This window comes from Mesoplodon mirus, assembly GCF_964341445.2.
Source record: "Mesoplodon mirus genome assembly, chromosome: 4".
In the NCBI taxonomy this organism is placed as follows: Eukaryota; Metazoa; Chordata; class Mammalia; order Artiodactyla; family Ziphiidae; genus Mesoplodon; species Mesoplodon mirus.
Genome location: NC_138979.1, coordinates 128,041,257 through 128,058,811, shown reverse-complemented (window position 1 = coordinate 128,058,811; position 17,555 = coordinate 128,041,257). Strand labels below are relative to the sequence as shown.

At 46.2% G+C, this 17,555-nt stretch overlaps 1 protein-coding gene across 1 annotated transcript; it reads right to left on the bottom strand.

The window, feature by feature from the left end:
- Window positions 1-1,949: 1,949 nt before the first annotated feature.
- SSTR1 (somatostatin receptor 1) lies at window positions 1,950-6,333 on the bottom strand. Its single transcript, XM_082619231.1, has one exon. It carries the CDS (start codon window positions 5,593-5,595, stop codon window positions 4,423-4,425), a length of 1,173 nt encoding a protein of 390 aa, XP_082475357.1. The 5' UTR covers window positions 5,596-6,333; the 3' UTR covers window positions 1,950-4,422.
- Between the last annotated feature and the right edge of the window lie 11,222 nt (window positions 6,334-17,555).

Genomic DNA, 17,555 nt, shown 5'->3' with positions numbered 1-17,555 from the left:
ACAGACCTATTTGAGAATGGACTTGAGGATATGGGGAGGGGGAAGGGTAAGCTGTGACAAAGCGAGAGAGAGGCATGGACATATGTACACTACCAAACGTAAGGTAGATAGATAGTGGGAAGCAGCCACATAGCACAGGGAGATCAGATCGGTGCTTTGTGACCGCCTGGAGGGGTGAGATAGGGAGGGTGGGAGGGAGACGCAAGAGGGAAGAGATATGGGAACATATGTATATGTATAACTGATTCACTTTGTTATAAAGCAGAAACTAACACACCATTGTGAAGCAATTATACTCCAATAAAGTTGTAAAAAAAAAAAGAGAGAGCTTGTTTCCAACTTCTAGGCAGTGCAGAAAGGCTTGGGAATCAGGTGAGGCAGGGGGGGATAGGGGTTGCCTAGAGATTTCTAAATTCTTTTTTTCCTGCCTTCCTTAGCCTTCACAAGGCTAAGACTAAAGGACTCAAGTCCTATGCTTTTCCTCTAGTGTAACACGGATGCAAGGTATGTGGAATGTTTTTCATGAGTGAGTTTGACAAAGGTAAGGAGAGATGCAAAAGACCTGAGACAGAGCCACGGAAAAAGTTATCAGCCAGAAGAGCTCCTGAGGGTCACCAGTTCAGAGCTACCCTAGACCCCCTGTGGTCACGGAGCCAAGAGGCTCACCACAGGGCTGCCTGCTGCGGCAGGGCCAGGTCACTGCTTTCAGAGGCAGAGGTAGACCCCAGGCTGGTGGGCCATATGAGAACTCCCAGAAGACTCCTGAGAGGGTTGCAGCGCACAGGAGCTGTGGCGCAGTGCTCACCAAGCTGAGAAGTCAGATCACTGGCTCCAGAAGCTGCTGATTTCAACAAACTGCAACCAGGAATCATCCAGGTGACAAATGACCAGTTCCCAGAGAGCCAAGGGCAGACAGAGCTGCTTTTCCAAGGACCCTACCTCGTCCCTTCCTCCACTGGGACACAAAGTCTCTCCCAATATTCACTCTAAAGCCATTTTAGAGATGATAAAAGGGGAAAGGGAGGCCAGCCGAGAGACAGTTGAAATTTTCTGAAAATGGCTACTTAAATTATCAGCTCAGTTGGATGTTTGAACATTTATTTAAGTTTTCCTCCCAGCTAACCAGTTGGAAGGGGCTTGGAATTATGTTCAGATTAGTTAAAACCAAAAGAACAAAATGTTTTCTCTGCACATCAAAGTTATGAGTTCAATTTGCCACCTTGCTATAGCTTTTAAAAGTAATAAAAACAAGTCCAGCTGAGATAATGTACAGAACTATAAAGCCTACAGTTACAAGGCATTTGAAGGTATTTGAAGGCCACAGTCCCCCCACCCTGCTTCTGGAATCACTGCTTGGAAAATACTCCTTTCTCCTTATTTTGCTGTGAAAATAAAATCACTCTAAAAAAATAAAGGCTGTTTAAAACAAACAAACAAACAAACAAAAAAACTCCTTTAGTACCTTCCTAAATTCTTCCAGGGATGGAAATGGCCATCATTGAACAAAGCATAAAGTATGTTTTTCTTCTTTTATGTTGAAATCTGATTTTTATATTCCTTTTACCTATTGCCCTCTGAAACATCTTTAGGTGATCACTTTTTTTCCCCCTTCCATTACCTTTCCCTGGGATGTAAATTAGCAATTACTTAGCTCCCACAACAAAGTCTGAGGTCATAAATGAGGGCAGACAGTAATTTAATCTGTGAGAGACTGTGATATCATCTAGTTAGTTTGGTAACAACAGCAAACCACAGAGTACTTCCTATTCATACTGTCTCCGTTTTTTTTTTCTTTTTTTCTCTCTCTCTGAAGTAACAGACTTTTCTTTACCAGAAAAAATCAAATTATAACTTCAATCTTGGTAAAAATTCCAAAGGTAATCGAAATCTTTCTTCTTAAAATCTATGAAAGAGCAACCAAGCCAATCTGTGTGTGTTTTAAGTAATCTGTTGAAACAGGAAAATTCCAATGGCAAATTCAGACAACTTGCAGCAACATAATACATTTGTTTATTTAGTTAATATTACAGTGGTAACAGGTTAAGAGCACTAGATCTGTGTCCTCAAAAGAGGATAGTGATCAAGATTTTTATTTGTAAATTTCACTGTTCTTAACTATTAAAAATCTATTTTCCAAAGGAGTAATAATATGCATTATTTTTAAATGACAGATCTAAACTTTCAAATTTATGACCAAGAGCATATTTGTTCATTAAACAAAACATTAGGGACATTTTAACTATTGGTTGCTGCTTTCAGGAAAGCACAATGTTCTTGAAGCAAATATACACAAAACATACTTTTCCATGGTGATTTCAACCATTGTGTATCATGTCAGTGAGGGAACCTGAGAACCCCAGATGTTGAGAACTCTCCGATTGTTGCAATACACTCTGGTTTAAACAATCAACCAACAAACATGTATTTAGTGCCTACTATGTACAAGCCAGCATCCTAAACCAATACAGGAAACACAAAGAAGTAAAATTATTGGTCCTTGCCCTGCTCAGGCTTCCAACGAAGTGGTCAGATTACACACAGACACAAATTACTCTACTTTCAATGTCTTCAAAAGAAGTGATGACGTTAACTAGATTGTATGTTAGAATCACCTATGCTGGAACCGAGAGGAAGCAGGGACATAAGCAGGGGCATCCTCGGCACCGATTAAAGTCTGTCTGAATCAGATTTCTGAGTTCTAAGTCTGAGGGCTGCTTGAACCCTCGTATCTGAAAGTGTTCTAGCCAGTCTCACATCTGCCACTGTTAGTGACTGTATTTGGCAATTGTTTCACGGACTCATGATAAGGGAGCAAGATAAACAAATATATATAGTATGTGAGTATATTATGATTTGAGTACAGTATATATTATTTGAATATAGTATATATTCAAATCATATGTAGGGTGATGTTGAAAGCTAGGAGTTTGGGACTTTCCACTCTGCATGGGAGAAGGCTAACCCACGTTATTTATTTATTATAAGACAAACAAGAGACTACATAAGAAAAGTACGAAAAACTCTCCAAACTTCACTGAACACAAGCAAAAATAGAAAGGCTAGAGGAAAGGATAAGAAAAGAGGGCCTAGCACAAAGGAGAGGCTTGGATGGGACCCTGGGGAGAGAGCCTTCCCCACTGCTACCTCCGCGCCCGCCCCATCGCCAGTGTCCCAAAGAAGAGGCCCTGGGCTAGGCAAGTGGAGGAAAGGAAAGCAGAGACACATTTTTTCAAACACCACAAATAAATAAATAAATACGTTAAGCAAGAAAATAACCTATTAGGCACCGCTTGAAAGGCAGCAGCCCTCAGGGGTCGGGCAGGCCGCACCCTCTACCTGCAGGTGGCGGCGACGCGGTCCGGATCGGCCGAGACTGGGAAGCCGTCACCTGAGGTCCCGGCGCGGTGCCTGTCGTTACTCTTGGATGTGCACCTCCAGAAGCTTGGGTGAAGGAGAAAGCCTAGTGGAGCTGCAGCCAAGCTCCCAGGCGGCCCCCGGGGAAAGTGCGCCCTGTCCTTCCTGGCCTAATGCAGACCAGCGCCCCGGGAGTGCCCAGCTCTTGGTCTTAGAAACTAAAAGAGTCGTTTGTCAACCGGGCGGGAGGATGGCTTCCATTACAAGCCCTCCTCCCCCACCAAAGCCCGGAATCTTTTAAAACCCCCTAGTCGCTTGTTCTCAGCTCCTTTTTGCTCCAAAGTGGGCTTTAGATAAGGACTGCAGGATGCCTGGGGTTCGAAGCGCGGGACCGATTTTACTAAGCACCTGGCTCCGCTCTGGGTGCCGTGGGAGGGGCGGAGGGGCTCAGCGAAGCGCGCACCTTCCTTCACCCGAGGGTGGGAGAAAGGACCAGCTGCCGAGATCCTTCTCAAGTCTGACTTCCTTTGAAGTAGGGCTGCAGAAAGGGAGAGTGGTGGTTCTCGAGACTCCGCTAGAGGCATCAAGCAGAATCTGGAGAGCGAGGGGCCCTGCAGGGCGCGGCTGAGGGCTAGCCGGGTTTTCCCGAGGGAAACCCGTGGCGGTAACCGTGGCTCAGCTTAAACAGAAACGACGGCTGGCGGGGCTGAGGGTCAGGCTCAGCTGGCGACGTTAGTAAGTTCGCGATCTGCACCAGTAGGACGGGGCGGAAAGAAAGACCGAAATTGCCAAGGGAGGGGCAAAGAGGGATGCAGAAGTGTAATCGCAGGGGAGGAAGAAGCGAAAGAGGAGAAAGGGGCCCGCTAGTCTTCCCAGTTTATAAGCAAAGCGTCCAATTCCACCTTTGTCGCGTGCCTTTCCCGGGTCTCCACCAGAAGCGCGCAGTGTCCTAGCCCCGCTTTTCCCATTGCACCCTGACTCCTGGGATACTTTCACCTCTCGCACCCGGCCTTCCTTTCTCCTCATCCTCCCCTTCTCTTGGTACAAAGCTCCTGCTTGGCCCTGGGCTCAGAGAGTAGTGATCCGGGACGTGCAGGTGCCATTACGGAAGACGCCGCCGGACTCCAGGTTCTCAGGCTGGAAGTCCTCCACACTGTAGGCGCGGCTCTTGAGGGCCGTGGCGTAGTAGTCGACTGGCTCCTCGGCGGCGTTGTCCATCCAGCTGAGGCAAAGGATGCGCTGGAAAGAGCGCTTGAAGTTGTCTGAAAGGAAGCCATAGAGGATGGGGTTGGCGCAGCTGTTGGCATAGCCGAGGATGACCGACAGCTGGCTCACCGTGGCGTCGTCCTGCTCTGCGAACACGTTGACTAGCTGCACCACATAGAAAGGCATCCAGCAGATGACAAACACCATCACCACCATCATCACCATCAGGGTGATCTTGCGCTCTGAGCGCTTGCGCTGTTGCCAGCCGGCCTTGAGGGCCACCATGCGCATTTTGGCGATGATGAGCACGTAGCACAGGCAGATGGCCCCGACGGGCAGCAGAAAGCCCATGAGAAAAGTGTACAACACGAAGCCCACCAGCCAGCGCTGGGCGGGCTCGGGCATGAGCATGTTGCAGGCCACCGTGCCGTCACTGTTGGCCGCCGTGCGCGAGAAGACCACGATGGGCAGAATGACGAGCAGCGATAGCACCCACACGCCCAGATTCACCACCTTGGCCACGGTGGGCCGGCGGTAGCGTGCTGCCTTGATAGGGTGCACCACGGCCACGTAGCGGTCCACGCTAAGCACAGTAAGACAGTAGATGCTGGTGAACATGTTGACTGCGTCCACGCTGAGCACAAGGCGGCAGAGCAGCGCGCCGAAGGGCCAGTGGCGAAGCAACGTGGAGGTGACCAAGAAGGGCACGCTGAGCATGAGCAGCTCATCGGCGATGGCCAGGTTGAGGATGTAGATGTTGGTGGCCGTCTTCATCTTGGCGTAGCGCAGGATCACGTAGATGACCATGGAGTTCCCACACAGCCCCACCAGGCACACCACGGAGTAGATGAAAGAGATGAGGATAGCGCTGCCCTGGCCCTCGCTCAAGGTCCCGTTCTGGGACGCATTTCGCCCCGGCTCCTCCATCCCGTCTGCAGCTCCGGCCCCGGGGCCCCTGCTGCCGCCGCCTTCCCCACAGCTGCCTGGGCTGGGGCTAGGAGAGGAGGGAGAGGAGGCGGTGCCATTGGGGAACATCTCAGCTGATGGGGGCCGATGGGGCTGCCAGGGCTGGGGCGTTCTCCTGGCGCCCCCGCCGCTTGCGCTGTCACTTGGCACCCCGGCCGTTCGCCCGCAGCTCACAGCCGCTGGGCGCCTGGGGGAAGCGCTCAGAGACTGCAGGGAGCGCGACTCCACCGGCGCCGGCGGAGCGCATCGCCCAGCGGCTGCCTGCGCGCAGCCGCTCGCCGTTCCAGGGCACCTGGGCACACGCGAACGTGGAGAGGAGAGGCCGGGAGACTAGGGCCCCGCGCGGCACAGCCATTAACTGCCGCGGCTGTGGGCTGGTGAATGATTAATAGGCACCACCCGCGCGTCAGCAGCTACGAAAAAAGGGGGGGGGAGGGGGCGGAGAAAGAGAGGGAGGTAGGCGATATAGGTGGCTTATCACCCCTCGCCCAATTTTTTCCTTCCCAGTTTTGAGCTCCGGTCGACTAGAGCAGCTGCTTCTGGGGTTCCCCTGCAGCACCCCTTTACCCATCCTTCAGGGGGACCTGGGGAGTTTCTCCGCTTTACTGGAGGGTGGATGGGAAACAAAGGTGGAGATTCTGTCCCATCCCACCCTGCTTCTATCCAAAGCAAAGATTGAAGCAGACCCTAGGCACGGATGTCTGGAGTTCATCTCCGTTTCCCTCAGTTGCTGCCCCACCCTGGGGGACCCACTCCCGTCCAGTCGTCCGGGGCCCCAAACTCCCACCTCCCGCCCCCGCCTGCCCTGCCCCTGAGAACCGCTGCGGAAGTCCTTACCCAGGGCACGCTACCTCCAGACCGACGCGTAGATGGCCCGTGCAAAGTGCCTGTGCGGTCTGGTAGCGCGGTGACGTTCTTCGTGCAGTCCCACTCCTTTCCTTGGGCGGGACCCCAGCACAGGCGCCCACTCAGATTTACTCTGAAGAGTCGCGGAAACTGACCCTACGCCGCGAACGTTAGGAGGAAGGAGGACAGCAACTGTGCATTAGGGACTCCTGCGTTACAACCCCGCAGGCAGCTCTTCGAGGGAGGGAGTGTTCGGAGGCTTGAGAAAACCATTGCGAATCTCTAAATACAGCTTGTAGTGCCCAGAGCCCCCTGCGTTTCCCAGAGGAAAATCGACTTTAGAAAGCAGGACGCGCGCCTGGGGGCACAGAAGGAGCCCGAGGCTCCCCCCGCCTCCCTCTCCCCCCCCCCCTCCCAAACGTGCCAGGCGCGATATTGGAAATCCATCTAGGTGTTCGCTGGGTATAGATACGGCTGCGACGCTTGGAAAGGCTCCGCCCGCATCCCTGATGTACTTTGTACCCGGGAGAATTGGTGGGCCCCGGGGGAGGAGAGTGTATAGGCCTGAGAGAGCAGGGATGCCAGTCGGGGCCGGCAGGTGATCAGACCTGTCACCAACTCCAGGAACATCAGGACGACCTTCGAGTCTCTCAGTGAAATACTTAAGATTGCAGCCTTTTCTGAGGCCCCTGGATGTGTGCCACGTGCCTAAACTTTTAAGACACAAAAAATCAATGTAGGCATGCCTAAAGCTCACTGACTTCATTTAGGAACTGAACAGTTACTGTGTTTAAAAAAAAAAAGTTCAATTATCATGATTTTTAAGGATCTCTAGGACTTTCCACCATCCCTACTCTGGGCTCCCTTTGGCTTTCCAATCCTTCCAGTCCAAAGAAGAATCACTCCATCCAGCTCCCCAATTCTTTTCAAGATCCCTTCAAGTCTTTGTCTGAACCGTGCAGGTTCCCAGGAAGACTGACCTTCAGCAGCCTAGTGCTGCGGGCCTCTTGCAAGCCTAAGCTTTGTGTCAGTTTTTGTTAGTTCTTCCTCTCAGCCAGGCGGCACCCACTGTGCTGTGAGTCTCAGCTTCCCTCCCACCAGTACAGTTTACACTAAGGAGAGGCAAACCTAAACAGAAACTAAATTCCTCATCGAGGATATTTGTACCAGACAGTCCAGAATGCAGAAATGGATGCAGAAATTGGAAGAAAAAAAAGTAAAATTTCTATTTTCCCCTTGCTTTATCTGGGTATCATTTGCATGTATGTGCTTTAGTTCTCAAAACTAAGTGCTCCTCAAAGCAAAAGAGTAACTTTTGTAGTGTGTTGATTATAGCAATCAGAGATAAAAGAAAAGATGAAGACTGTCATAGGAATGTGTGCAACGGACACTGAATTATTAATGAGAAATGTGCTGGGAAGATATCTGAAATTTCCTAAGACCCAAGCTGCTTAACCCATTGCTTTATCTCAACAAATTACTTTATCTTAAGTAGGATGTGGAATTCGTGGTTAGTTGTATTTCATTTTCCTTAAAAAATACAGTGCATATGGAGGGAAAAAAAAAGAATGTTTATCAGGTTTTTAAAAAACCGGCTTCTTTTTCCCCAGCAGAGCTTTTAACAAGCCAAGCCTCGTAATGATTTAAATGTCTCTTTGCCAGTCACTGACTAAAGACACCTGGCTATTCCTCAGGGGGGTGACATTTCAACAGTCATCATCTAGATGCCTTGGCTTTGATCATGGTTGCTCCAGGGGGAGTGGGTGATGGGAGCCAGTAAAACACAGCTCTGTTGTTCAGGATCTCATATGTTTATTTTGCAGCTCATCTTAGGGAAATCTCCTCTCAATTTACTGGTAGCCTCATATACAAAAGAAGAAAACTTAAGACCTAATGTGAGCATGCTTTTTTGTTTCTTTGTGAAGTGGTTTCTATGATGAATTTTTAATCCATGAAAAGAGATTGACAATGAGATGCTACTTTACATCCACTAGGGTGGCTATAATAATTTTTTTAAGGAAAAGAAAGATAACAAATGTTGAGCATATGAAGAAATTAGAACCCTTATATGTTGCTGGTGGGCATAAAAAATGATGCAGCAACTTTAGAATATTTGATGATTCCTCAAAAAGTTAAACAGAATCGCCATATGACCCAGCAATTCCACTCCTAGGTATTTACTCCCCAAAACTAAAATAGGTATTTGAACAAAACATTGTCCATGAATCTTCATAACAGGACTATTCATAGTAGCCAAAGAGATCAACAATCCAAATATCCATCAACTGATGAATGGATAAACAAAATGTGATATATCTTTTTATGATCCATCCATAAAAAGGAATGAAGATTCAAAACGCACTACAACATAGACAAACCTTGAAAACATTATGCAGAGTGAAAGAAGGCAGACACAAAAGTCACATATTGCATGATTCCATTTATATGAAACATCCAGAACAGTCAAATCCATAGAGACGGAGCAGCTTAGAGGTTGGCAGGGGTTGAGGGGGAGAGGGAATGGGAAACGAGTGCTTCATGGGTATGGGGTTTTTTGGGGGGGTTTATGAAAATTTCTGGAATTAGATAGTGGTGGTGGTTGCACAATGCTGTGAATGTACTAAAAGCCACTGAATTGTACACTTCGAAATGGTTAAGATTATGAATTTTATGTCATGTGAATTTTTCTTCAATAAAAAGAGATTGAGATGGATATGAGCCATGCAGTGTTATCAAATCTTTTCAGCCATTTATTTCTTAACATTGTATCTGTGAACTAATCCATGAACAAAGGAAAACAACCAAGAAAAAGGCAGCATGTTTCTGGGCTAAACAACATATGATTGGAGTTGCAGCTGTTTTAAAATTATATTAAAGGCAGAAGCCCAGTTAGGAATCTGCCTTCCTCTCAGACCTCAATTTAATATAAGCATTTCTTAAAGAAACAAGAACACTAATGTAGTTAATTATGTATCTAAAGCCTTGAAAAGCTTAAAATAAGCTTGTTTTCTCCAAGACAGTTAGCTGTCCCTCATTTCTCTCTTCTTCTGTTACTATCTTTCCTATGCCTCTATGATCTGAATATTTCTCCATATGAGAGAAGAAAGAAGATGGCTTTCAAGAAGGGGAGAATGAAAGTCCTAATTTAGGAAGCTGCAGATTCTTAGGCAGACTCATTTTCTTCCCCCACCTCAATTCTCTCCTACAAGCTACACTCCCCCGTGCTATCGTGTACCAGGTGTACACTTTGATTACTGTGTTTATCACACTGTGCTGTGATTTGTGTGTGTGTGTACTTGTCTGTCCTCACTTCTAAATCTGTAAGCTTGTCCAGAACAGGGGCTATATTTTATTTATCTTTATACCCACGACACCTAGCACAGAACCTGGAAAATTGCCCAGTACCTCCTTGTTCTATTTTCCCAAGGCATCCCATGGATAGTACCTTCTTTCTTCTAACCCATAAAATTTAGACACAAAGAAATGAACTTTGGGCCTCTTGCAAGAAGAGCTTTAATATCTGTGTAATATCACCATCTGTAATAATTCCTTATACATTTCAGTCTTCTGAATAATTTCAATCTGCATATCCTATATCAACAGTGATCATGCTGATGACTCATTCATTGATCATTCTTGGTCTTAAATTTACTGGCAGAGAAAGGGCTCTGGAAAATGGGTAGTACATACTTTAGTAGCTCATGATAGTTATTTAATAGTGTCATGCAATATGAAAACCATTATACGTGGAAGATCAATTCTTTCTCATTGCAGCCCTATGTCCCAGTTGGTTTGGTGAAACAGTAATTATCAGGAACTCAAACTCTGCTTCTGTCAAAATCATTACTAATGTGTTTTTTTCCAGTTGGAGCCTATGGTGATCCTCAAATGAGCTCCTTTAATCCATGTCAGTGGTAAAGGGCTGGCTGGGGCCAGGGATTAAAGGGAACGCTTCCTGGAACATACTCTGCACTGGCATCATCAGAGTTGTGTTTACACACAACTGTCTTGGAAGATGGGACCAAACTGGCTCTGAGGGGTGGGCACCGCTCAGCAATGTGACCCACAGCAGAGGTATATGTCACTCAAGGGCCATCTGTCATTAAGCAGTTAACATGATGACAGCCTAATAAGAAAGTCACCAGAGTGCAAAAGTAGCTATGGGGGGCTTCCCTGGTGGCACAGTGGTTGAGAGTCTGCCAGCCGATGCAGGGGACACGGGTTCGTGCCCCGGTCCGGGAAGATCCCACGTGCTGTGGAGCGGCTGGGCGCGTGAGCCATGGCCTCTGAGCCTGTGCGTCCGGAGCCTGTGCTCTGCAATGGGAGAGGCCACAGCGGTGAGAGGCCCGCATACCGCAAAAAAAAAAAAAAAAAAAAAAAAAGTAGCTATAGGGCTAAGAAACAATCCTGGACCTCATTTCCCAGTGATGCCCCATCGCTTCACAACAGCCCTGATGGCACGTGGTTCAGTTCATCACCAATCTCAGCAAACCTGCCCTAGCTCACTGATTTTCCTATTGCCTCTCTGTGAAACAGCAGGACAGTGTCTTTTTTTGTGCTTTCAAAAAACACACATGGTGCAACAACTCCCATTTATCTCTATGGATTCTCTACTACGAAATGATATTTCTAAGAACAAGAATTCAACACATACAGAAAAGTTTTCATTATTACTGATGGATAAATAAAAATAAAACAAAAGCAGCCACACGTTACCTGTATTATTTTGAGTATTCTTGCCCAGTAATACATTCTTCTGTAATGTAGTCTCTGTTAGTCAAGGATTTCAAGATCGGTTGCATTGGTTTCAATGCACTTTGGGGGCATTTTTCTTTTTAGCAGAAAATACCAAAAAAATGCTTTCAAAGGCACAAAATCATAATTTTGTTTCTTTTTTTTTTTTTTTTTTTTTTTGCGGTAAGCGGGCCTCTCACTGTTGTGGCCTCTCCCGTTGCGGAGCACAGGCTCCGGACGCGCAGGCTCAGCGGCCATGGCTCACGGGCCCAGCCACTCCACAGCATGTGGGATCCTCTCGGACCGGGGCACGAACCCGTGTTCCCTGCATCGGCAGGTGGGCTCTCAACCACTGTGCCACCAGGGAAGCCCTAATTTTGTTTCTTTTGATTGATGTTTGATTTTTGAGCAGAGTGTCTAAACATTTACAACAAATCACCCATTCTTTGAGAGAGGGCTGTTCCTTTGGAGTGGGCTGTATCTGTCACTCAGCTTCACCAGTTAAGGAACAACCCAAAGCCAGCAAAGGGCCAGGTGTGGAAAGTAAAGCCATTTTGTAGGTGAAAGCTATGTAGCCTTCTTTAAGATATAAAATGTTTTATTCTTAGTTTAAAAACAAAAGGCATATAATTAGAGAGAGATTTAAATCTATGTAGTCATCATAACACCTGCCATGTTGAGACAGGAGCCTAGGCACGTGCTCCATCAGCCAAAACACTGCTTTACTTAGATGACAGGAAGCAACTTAAATGCTGGTCTTTTCTCCTTTTCCACAATTAAGTTGGAATTGGTCAGTGGCATGTCTGTGTTGCTTACATGTCTGTCTTCTGCTCGAAGCAGGAAGAATGGGCCGTGAGTGATGGACTCAGAACCACCGAGAGTGGTCCAGGAAGGGAATGGCTGGATCGCCTGCGCACTCCCTCCTCCTGAGGACTGGCAGCCTCACCACCTACACTGTGCCCTGCCTCTGCTCTCTCCTTTCTTTAGGCAGTTGCTGGGGCAGGGGTGGGGAAGGGATGGTACTTCACTTTGACCTTGAGGAAGCAGCGAGAATGCCTACCCCTCCTTTCCTATTGGGAGAAGCAGGTGAGAAGATTGCACAGTCCAGGTGGGACCACCTGGCCTGATCAGGAAGTCACCATTCTTTGACAGCTGCCTGGGTGAACTGAAATTTCACTGCTCATGCAATTAGCCAGAACACTGGTTTCTGATACTAGATCCTATGATTTTTTAAAAAAATTCATAGAAGTCATATTCAGACTATTGTAGAATACTGACATAATTACATAATTGTATATTGTCACTTATGGTCCCCATTTCTTAGTGAGAAAGAACTGGAAATTAATATCAGAATTCCATTATGTATGAATAATGCTGTGTTTTTAATCAAAACTGAGTAATCTGTTCATTAATTTAACAAATATTTATTGAGTGCCCACTGTGTGGCAGGCACAGTTCTAGGCATTGGAGATGCAGTTGCAAAGATGAACTCGTTTCCAGCGGAATTCTAGTGAGGCAGAAAGAGAGTCAACAGATGGACACATGGGTAATGTAACTGCATTTAGTGGTAAGTTCTAAGAAGACAAGTAGGGGCAAGAGACCAGAGAGTGCCGGAGGGGTGGGTGTATTTGACCTAGATTAGATCAAAAGGGCAGGGAACGTGATGATGAAAGAGCAGCCCTGGAGGATGTGAAGGTTAAGAAGTACTGTAACTTCAGTTATAGCAGCACGTGTGAAGCAGTGGTTCCAGGCACACTTCAGTTACACCCCTGCATCCCTCCGTTTCATTTATTTATTTTTTGCTTCCTAACGTCATCATAATTTAGAGAACACCTTTAGATCTCATCTAGACTGCTCTTTGAACCTGGTGGATCCCACTGACTATTTCAGTTGAGCTTTCCGAACCCTAGGAAAGTAGATTAGGGGAACAACAGCCTCTGTAGAGTGCTGCCTTTGCAAGGTTTCTCCTCTGGGGCTATGCTTCATGTTACACTGGCACCTGTAAGCAGACTAAGGGAGGAAAAGGCCAGGAGTTCAACATGTGTAAAAGCCAGTTCTGAAACTGAGAACACTTGAACAATGCATTTCTTCTTCTTCTCAGTGAACTGGGAAAACTCCTTCCTGAGTGGTGAGGCACAAGCATGCGTGCTCTGGATTATCTGCCAGGGAAGAGCACGGGAACACCTGAGCTCATCCATGAGATGGGTGATGGCGTGCTGCTGGTTTCTCGTGGCCAAGACTTAAAAACAGATGAAAACGAGGATCTGCTTCGGACCAGAACTGTGTGCAAATGAGTACATTTGACAGCAGGGACTGGAAAGAGGAAGGCAGGCTAGTTGGGGAAGGGGTTTGGTGGGAAAGGGAAGGTTCTGGCACGTCGTAGGACACGTGGGCTTAGTGTTGTCTTCTGTAATCACACTTTATATGCAACTGTCTACTATAGCAATTCTGGGTAAAAGCAAAATTCTGGTTTTCAATCATCCCATGTTTCTCTCATTGGTGGTAGTGCAAAACTCATACTCGAATTAACAAAGTCTCTGATGTAAATAATTAATGATTCAGTTGACTCAGCACCTCCTAGAGAGCACAGCCCCGTGACTCCCTGCCCAGGGGTCCCAAGCCCACTTCCAGGGCCAGTGTGGCCGACTGCAGAGCAGATACACACACCTCTAGGCTGGAGGGGAGGCCAAATGATGACTGGGGGAGGATGAGGCAGATGAGGAGCGAGCTTGGCTGAGGGGGCCAGGGTGTCTCTACTCATGTACATGAGGCTGCTCACTGTGCAGGACAGAGCCAGGGGTGAAAACTGAAGTGGGCAGGTTCCAGTGCAGAGCTCGTGAGGAGTGCCGGAGTCTACATTCAAATTCTGCCAGGTCCTAACGAAGGTAGGATGATAGGGCATATTTTATTAATAGATCCTAAGCTGGATTTATAACCCTCAAGGTAAGCCAACCAAACAAAACAGTTGGGTCTCTGGGAGAACTCTGAGCACAGATGTTCGACCCAGGCCACTGAGAATATGAAGAGAGGATGTGGTACCAGCCATTGTTTCCTTTTCTGCCCGTTCCCTTGGCCCTTCCCCATTTCAAAATGAAATTTTGCTCCTCCTCTAGTCGCAAAGCAAACTATTACATAAATAACCCTTGAAGCAAAGAAGTAACAGCACAAAGGGTGGTTCAGGCCCTTGGAAGAACGATAGGGGGTGAGGTGTTATGGAAATGTAGTTAACATCTGGGTCCCAAATTTGCCAGTAAACAATAGCCTGGGGCATCCCTGGTGGCGCAGTGGTTGAGAGCCTGCCTGCCGATGCAGGGGATGCGAGTTCATGCCCTGGTCCGGGAAGATCCCACGTGCCGCGGAGCGGCTGGGCCCGTGAGCCATGGCCGCTGAGCCTGCGCGTCTGGAGCCTGTGCTCCGCAACGGGAGAGGCCACAACAGTGAGAGGCCCGAGTATCGCACAAAAAACAAAAAACAAAACAAAACAAAACAAAACAATAGCCTGTCACACCTTTAACAGTGAAAAACTGGATGGGGCAAAGGAGGCATATTTCTTGTATTTAATACAACAGAACAGTAATTAAACTCTAAAACTGATGTTGCTGAGGAATTTTTATAGACACAGAAACATATTCAAAACATTGCTGTGTGAAAAGTCTACTTCAAAGCTATATGAGCCCATTAAATACACACACGCACACACACACACACACACACACACAAACCGCAAACGAGCATATGTCTGCAGAGGTCTGAAAGGGCAGTTACTAAGATATTAAAAGTGGTTATCATGAGGCAGCTGTGTAATGGATGACATCTCCCTTTTGTACATAGAGATTTTCTCATTTTTCAGCCATGAGTGTGTATTGCTTTTAAATAAAAGTGATAAAAGCTTTTCTTTTTTCATTTAAAAAGAAGAAAAGACTCCAGGCCATAAAGTGTCTGCTCTATTTAATGGAGCATTCGCTGATTTATTTTCTCCTTAATTATTTTTGCTTTCAGAAAAACAGTAATAAATTTATTCTAGAAATTAACATGTTGTGATGCAAATTAAACAGTAAACAAAATGTATCCAGTAGAAGGTGACAGAAGGAACTAAAAAGTTTCCTTTCTTCCAGAAACTCCTATAGCCCCATGGCCACGTGGTCTCTTGAGTGTGCTTGAGTCTCCTATGCCCACCTCTTGGAATCGCTATTGTCATGTAAATTACAATATCTACAAAATCGTGCTGTTTGTGAAAGCATGGTATAGTTGTCTACTGCCAAACTTTTGAGTTTAGATTACATATTTTCCATGAATTTAACCTTGTGCAGATTATTTGACCTGTTTGTGACTCCGTTTTTTCTTTTGTGAAGTATAATGCATCTACGTGACAGGATTGTTAAAAGAACTAAATATGTTCAAAGTGTTTAGAGCTGTGTCTCACATGTGGTAAGCATTATATAAGTATTTAGTATCACAGGATTCCCCTGCTATCTGGAAGTAGAGCATTCCTTTGAAACCTTTCATAAGCAGAAATGGCATAAAGCAAAGAAGCAATTACCTTAGGACACATTTTGCTAACAGATGCGCAAAATAAATCAAGATAAAACACAGATGCTCACAGACACTTTTCAAAGCTATGGTGCTGGATGCTGAGATGTTGAATGTAGTTCTGGGGAAGGACCATGGCTATGCCTCTCTCCCTACTTCAGCTGCGTGGTGCCTCTATAATCATTCATTGCAAAACAAATGCTGACTGCTATTTTTGCTTTTTGCCTTTTTTTGTAGAAGCAAAAATCCTCTTCGGATTTCTTTCCCTTAGCAAAAACAGTTACTAATGTAGGTCTTTCATAAAAGGGATGTGGCATAAATCGAACTTTCAGTATGCAGGGGATACCCATATAAAATAATGTCTAAAGTATGAATTACAATGTAACATTATTTTTTAATCAGTCAAAAGAACTTAACAATTTTGTTTTTGCCTCTTGCTCAAGAACGTAATACAGTAGCTCTAGCACGCACTTATTCAGTTTAAGAAATATTTACTGAGCAGTTACTCTGTGCATGTTACCTGTCCTTTCTTTTCCCTCCTGCCTACACAGTTTCATAATTCAGCTCTGTGAACTGTGTTCCACCACAGGCTTTTAGTACATGTCACACATTCAGCTAAAATAACTCTAAAATGTTAATCACTTCTATCAACATCATGCCAAAGTCCATCCAGTCCATCCACATCATAAGGATTTGAACGCACCACTGTATTCATTGCTTCAAATAACCCAGTTTTTACACAGGCACAGTATGAGTTTACTATAACCTTTCTTTTTGTCTCAATTTCCAGTGAGACCTCCAAGACCCCAAGCAGATAACTGTAGTTGGGATGGGACCTGGGCTGCACTCCTCCCCCCATCCTCCCACAGTAGAAACACGGGGAGTCCTAACCACTGGACCACCAGGGGATTCCCAGAAAATGTTTTCAAATTCTAAACAGAGGTGCTGGTCCACCTCTCTCAACCCATCACCCACTTCCAGTCTATATTTAAGAGTAGAAAGGAAGATTGAGGGAGATTATTTCCTTAGAGAGAGTTGTCAGAGTGCTGTGCACTTTCCCTCCCACAGAAGATGGAAAGTGACTTCCTACCCAGTCAATAAAGCATGGGGGCTTCTATAAAACCACTTGGAGAGCTTGTCAGATGTCCCCTGAGGTTGGTAAGACACAGAGACTGGTGCCTGATTCTTATTTGGAAAATTTGAAGGTGAGCAAGGGACCTGCTGGAACTTCTGATGACAGAGTGAAGAGGAAAGACTACAATTGGAAAAAGCTCAAAGTGGGGCAGAGGCGGTGTTTCCCGTGAGCTGGAATGGACAGCACAGCGCACACAGGTGGGAGCACCAGGAGGGACTCAGGTTGCCTGGCGGAGTGAGGTGACCTCAGCAGGAAGTTCGTGTATGGGGTGGGGGGCTGAGGGGGGTGCAAGACCAGCTGGCAGAGGTTGCTGGGCCAGAGAAGGGCACAGAGGAAGTCTCTAGAAAGGCATGGGGGTGATGCTGAAGAAACTACCAAGGAATTCCACAAGAGAAAGAGCCACTCCCAGAGGTCACCCATGCACAGTTATAATTGCCAATCAAGGAAGAGCCTTCCTGTCCCTTAAGGCCCTTCCCTCTCCCTCACAGGCACCAAAGGCAGACAAAGGGAGTGAGGGAAAATAATGTAGAGAAATAATAAAGACTCCAATAAGCTGTGAGGATACATTGTGCAACACAGGGAACATAGCCAATATTTTATATTAACTATAAATGGAGTATAACCTTTAAAAATTGTGAATCACTATGTTGTACATCTGTAACTTATATAATACTGTACATCAACTATACTTCAATTTAAAAATTTTTAAAAAGAAGAAATAATAAAGAATCCAACCACTCGCCTCTTCCTTACTGTAGAATCTAAGCATGGGTCAGGCTGAAGC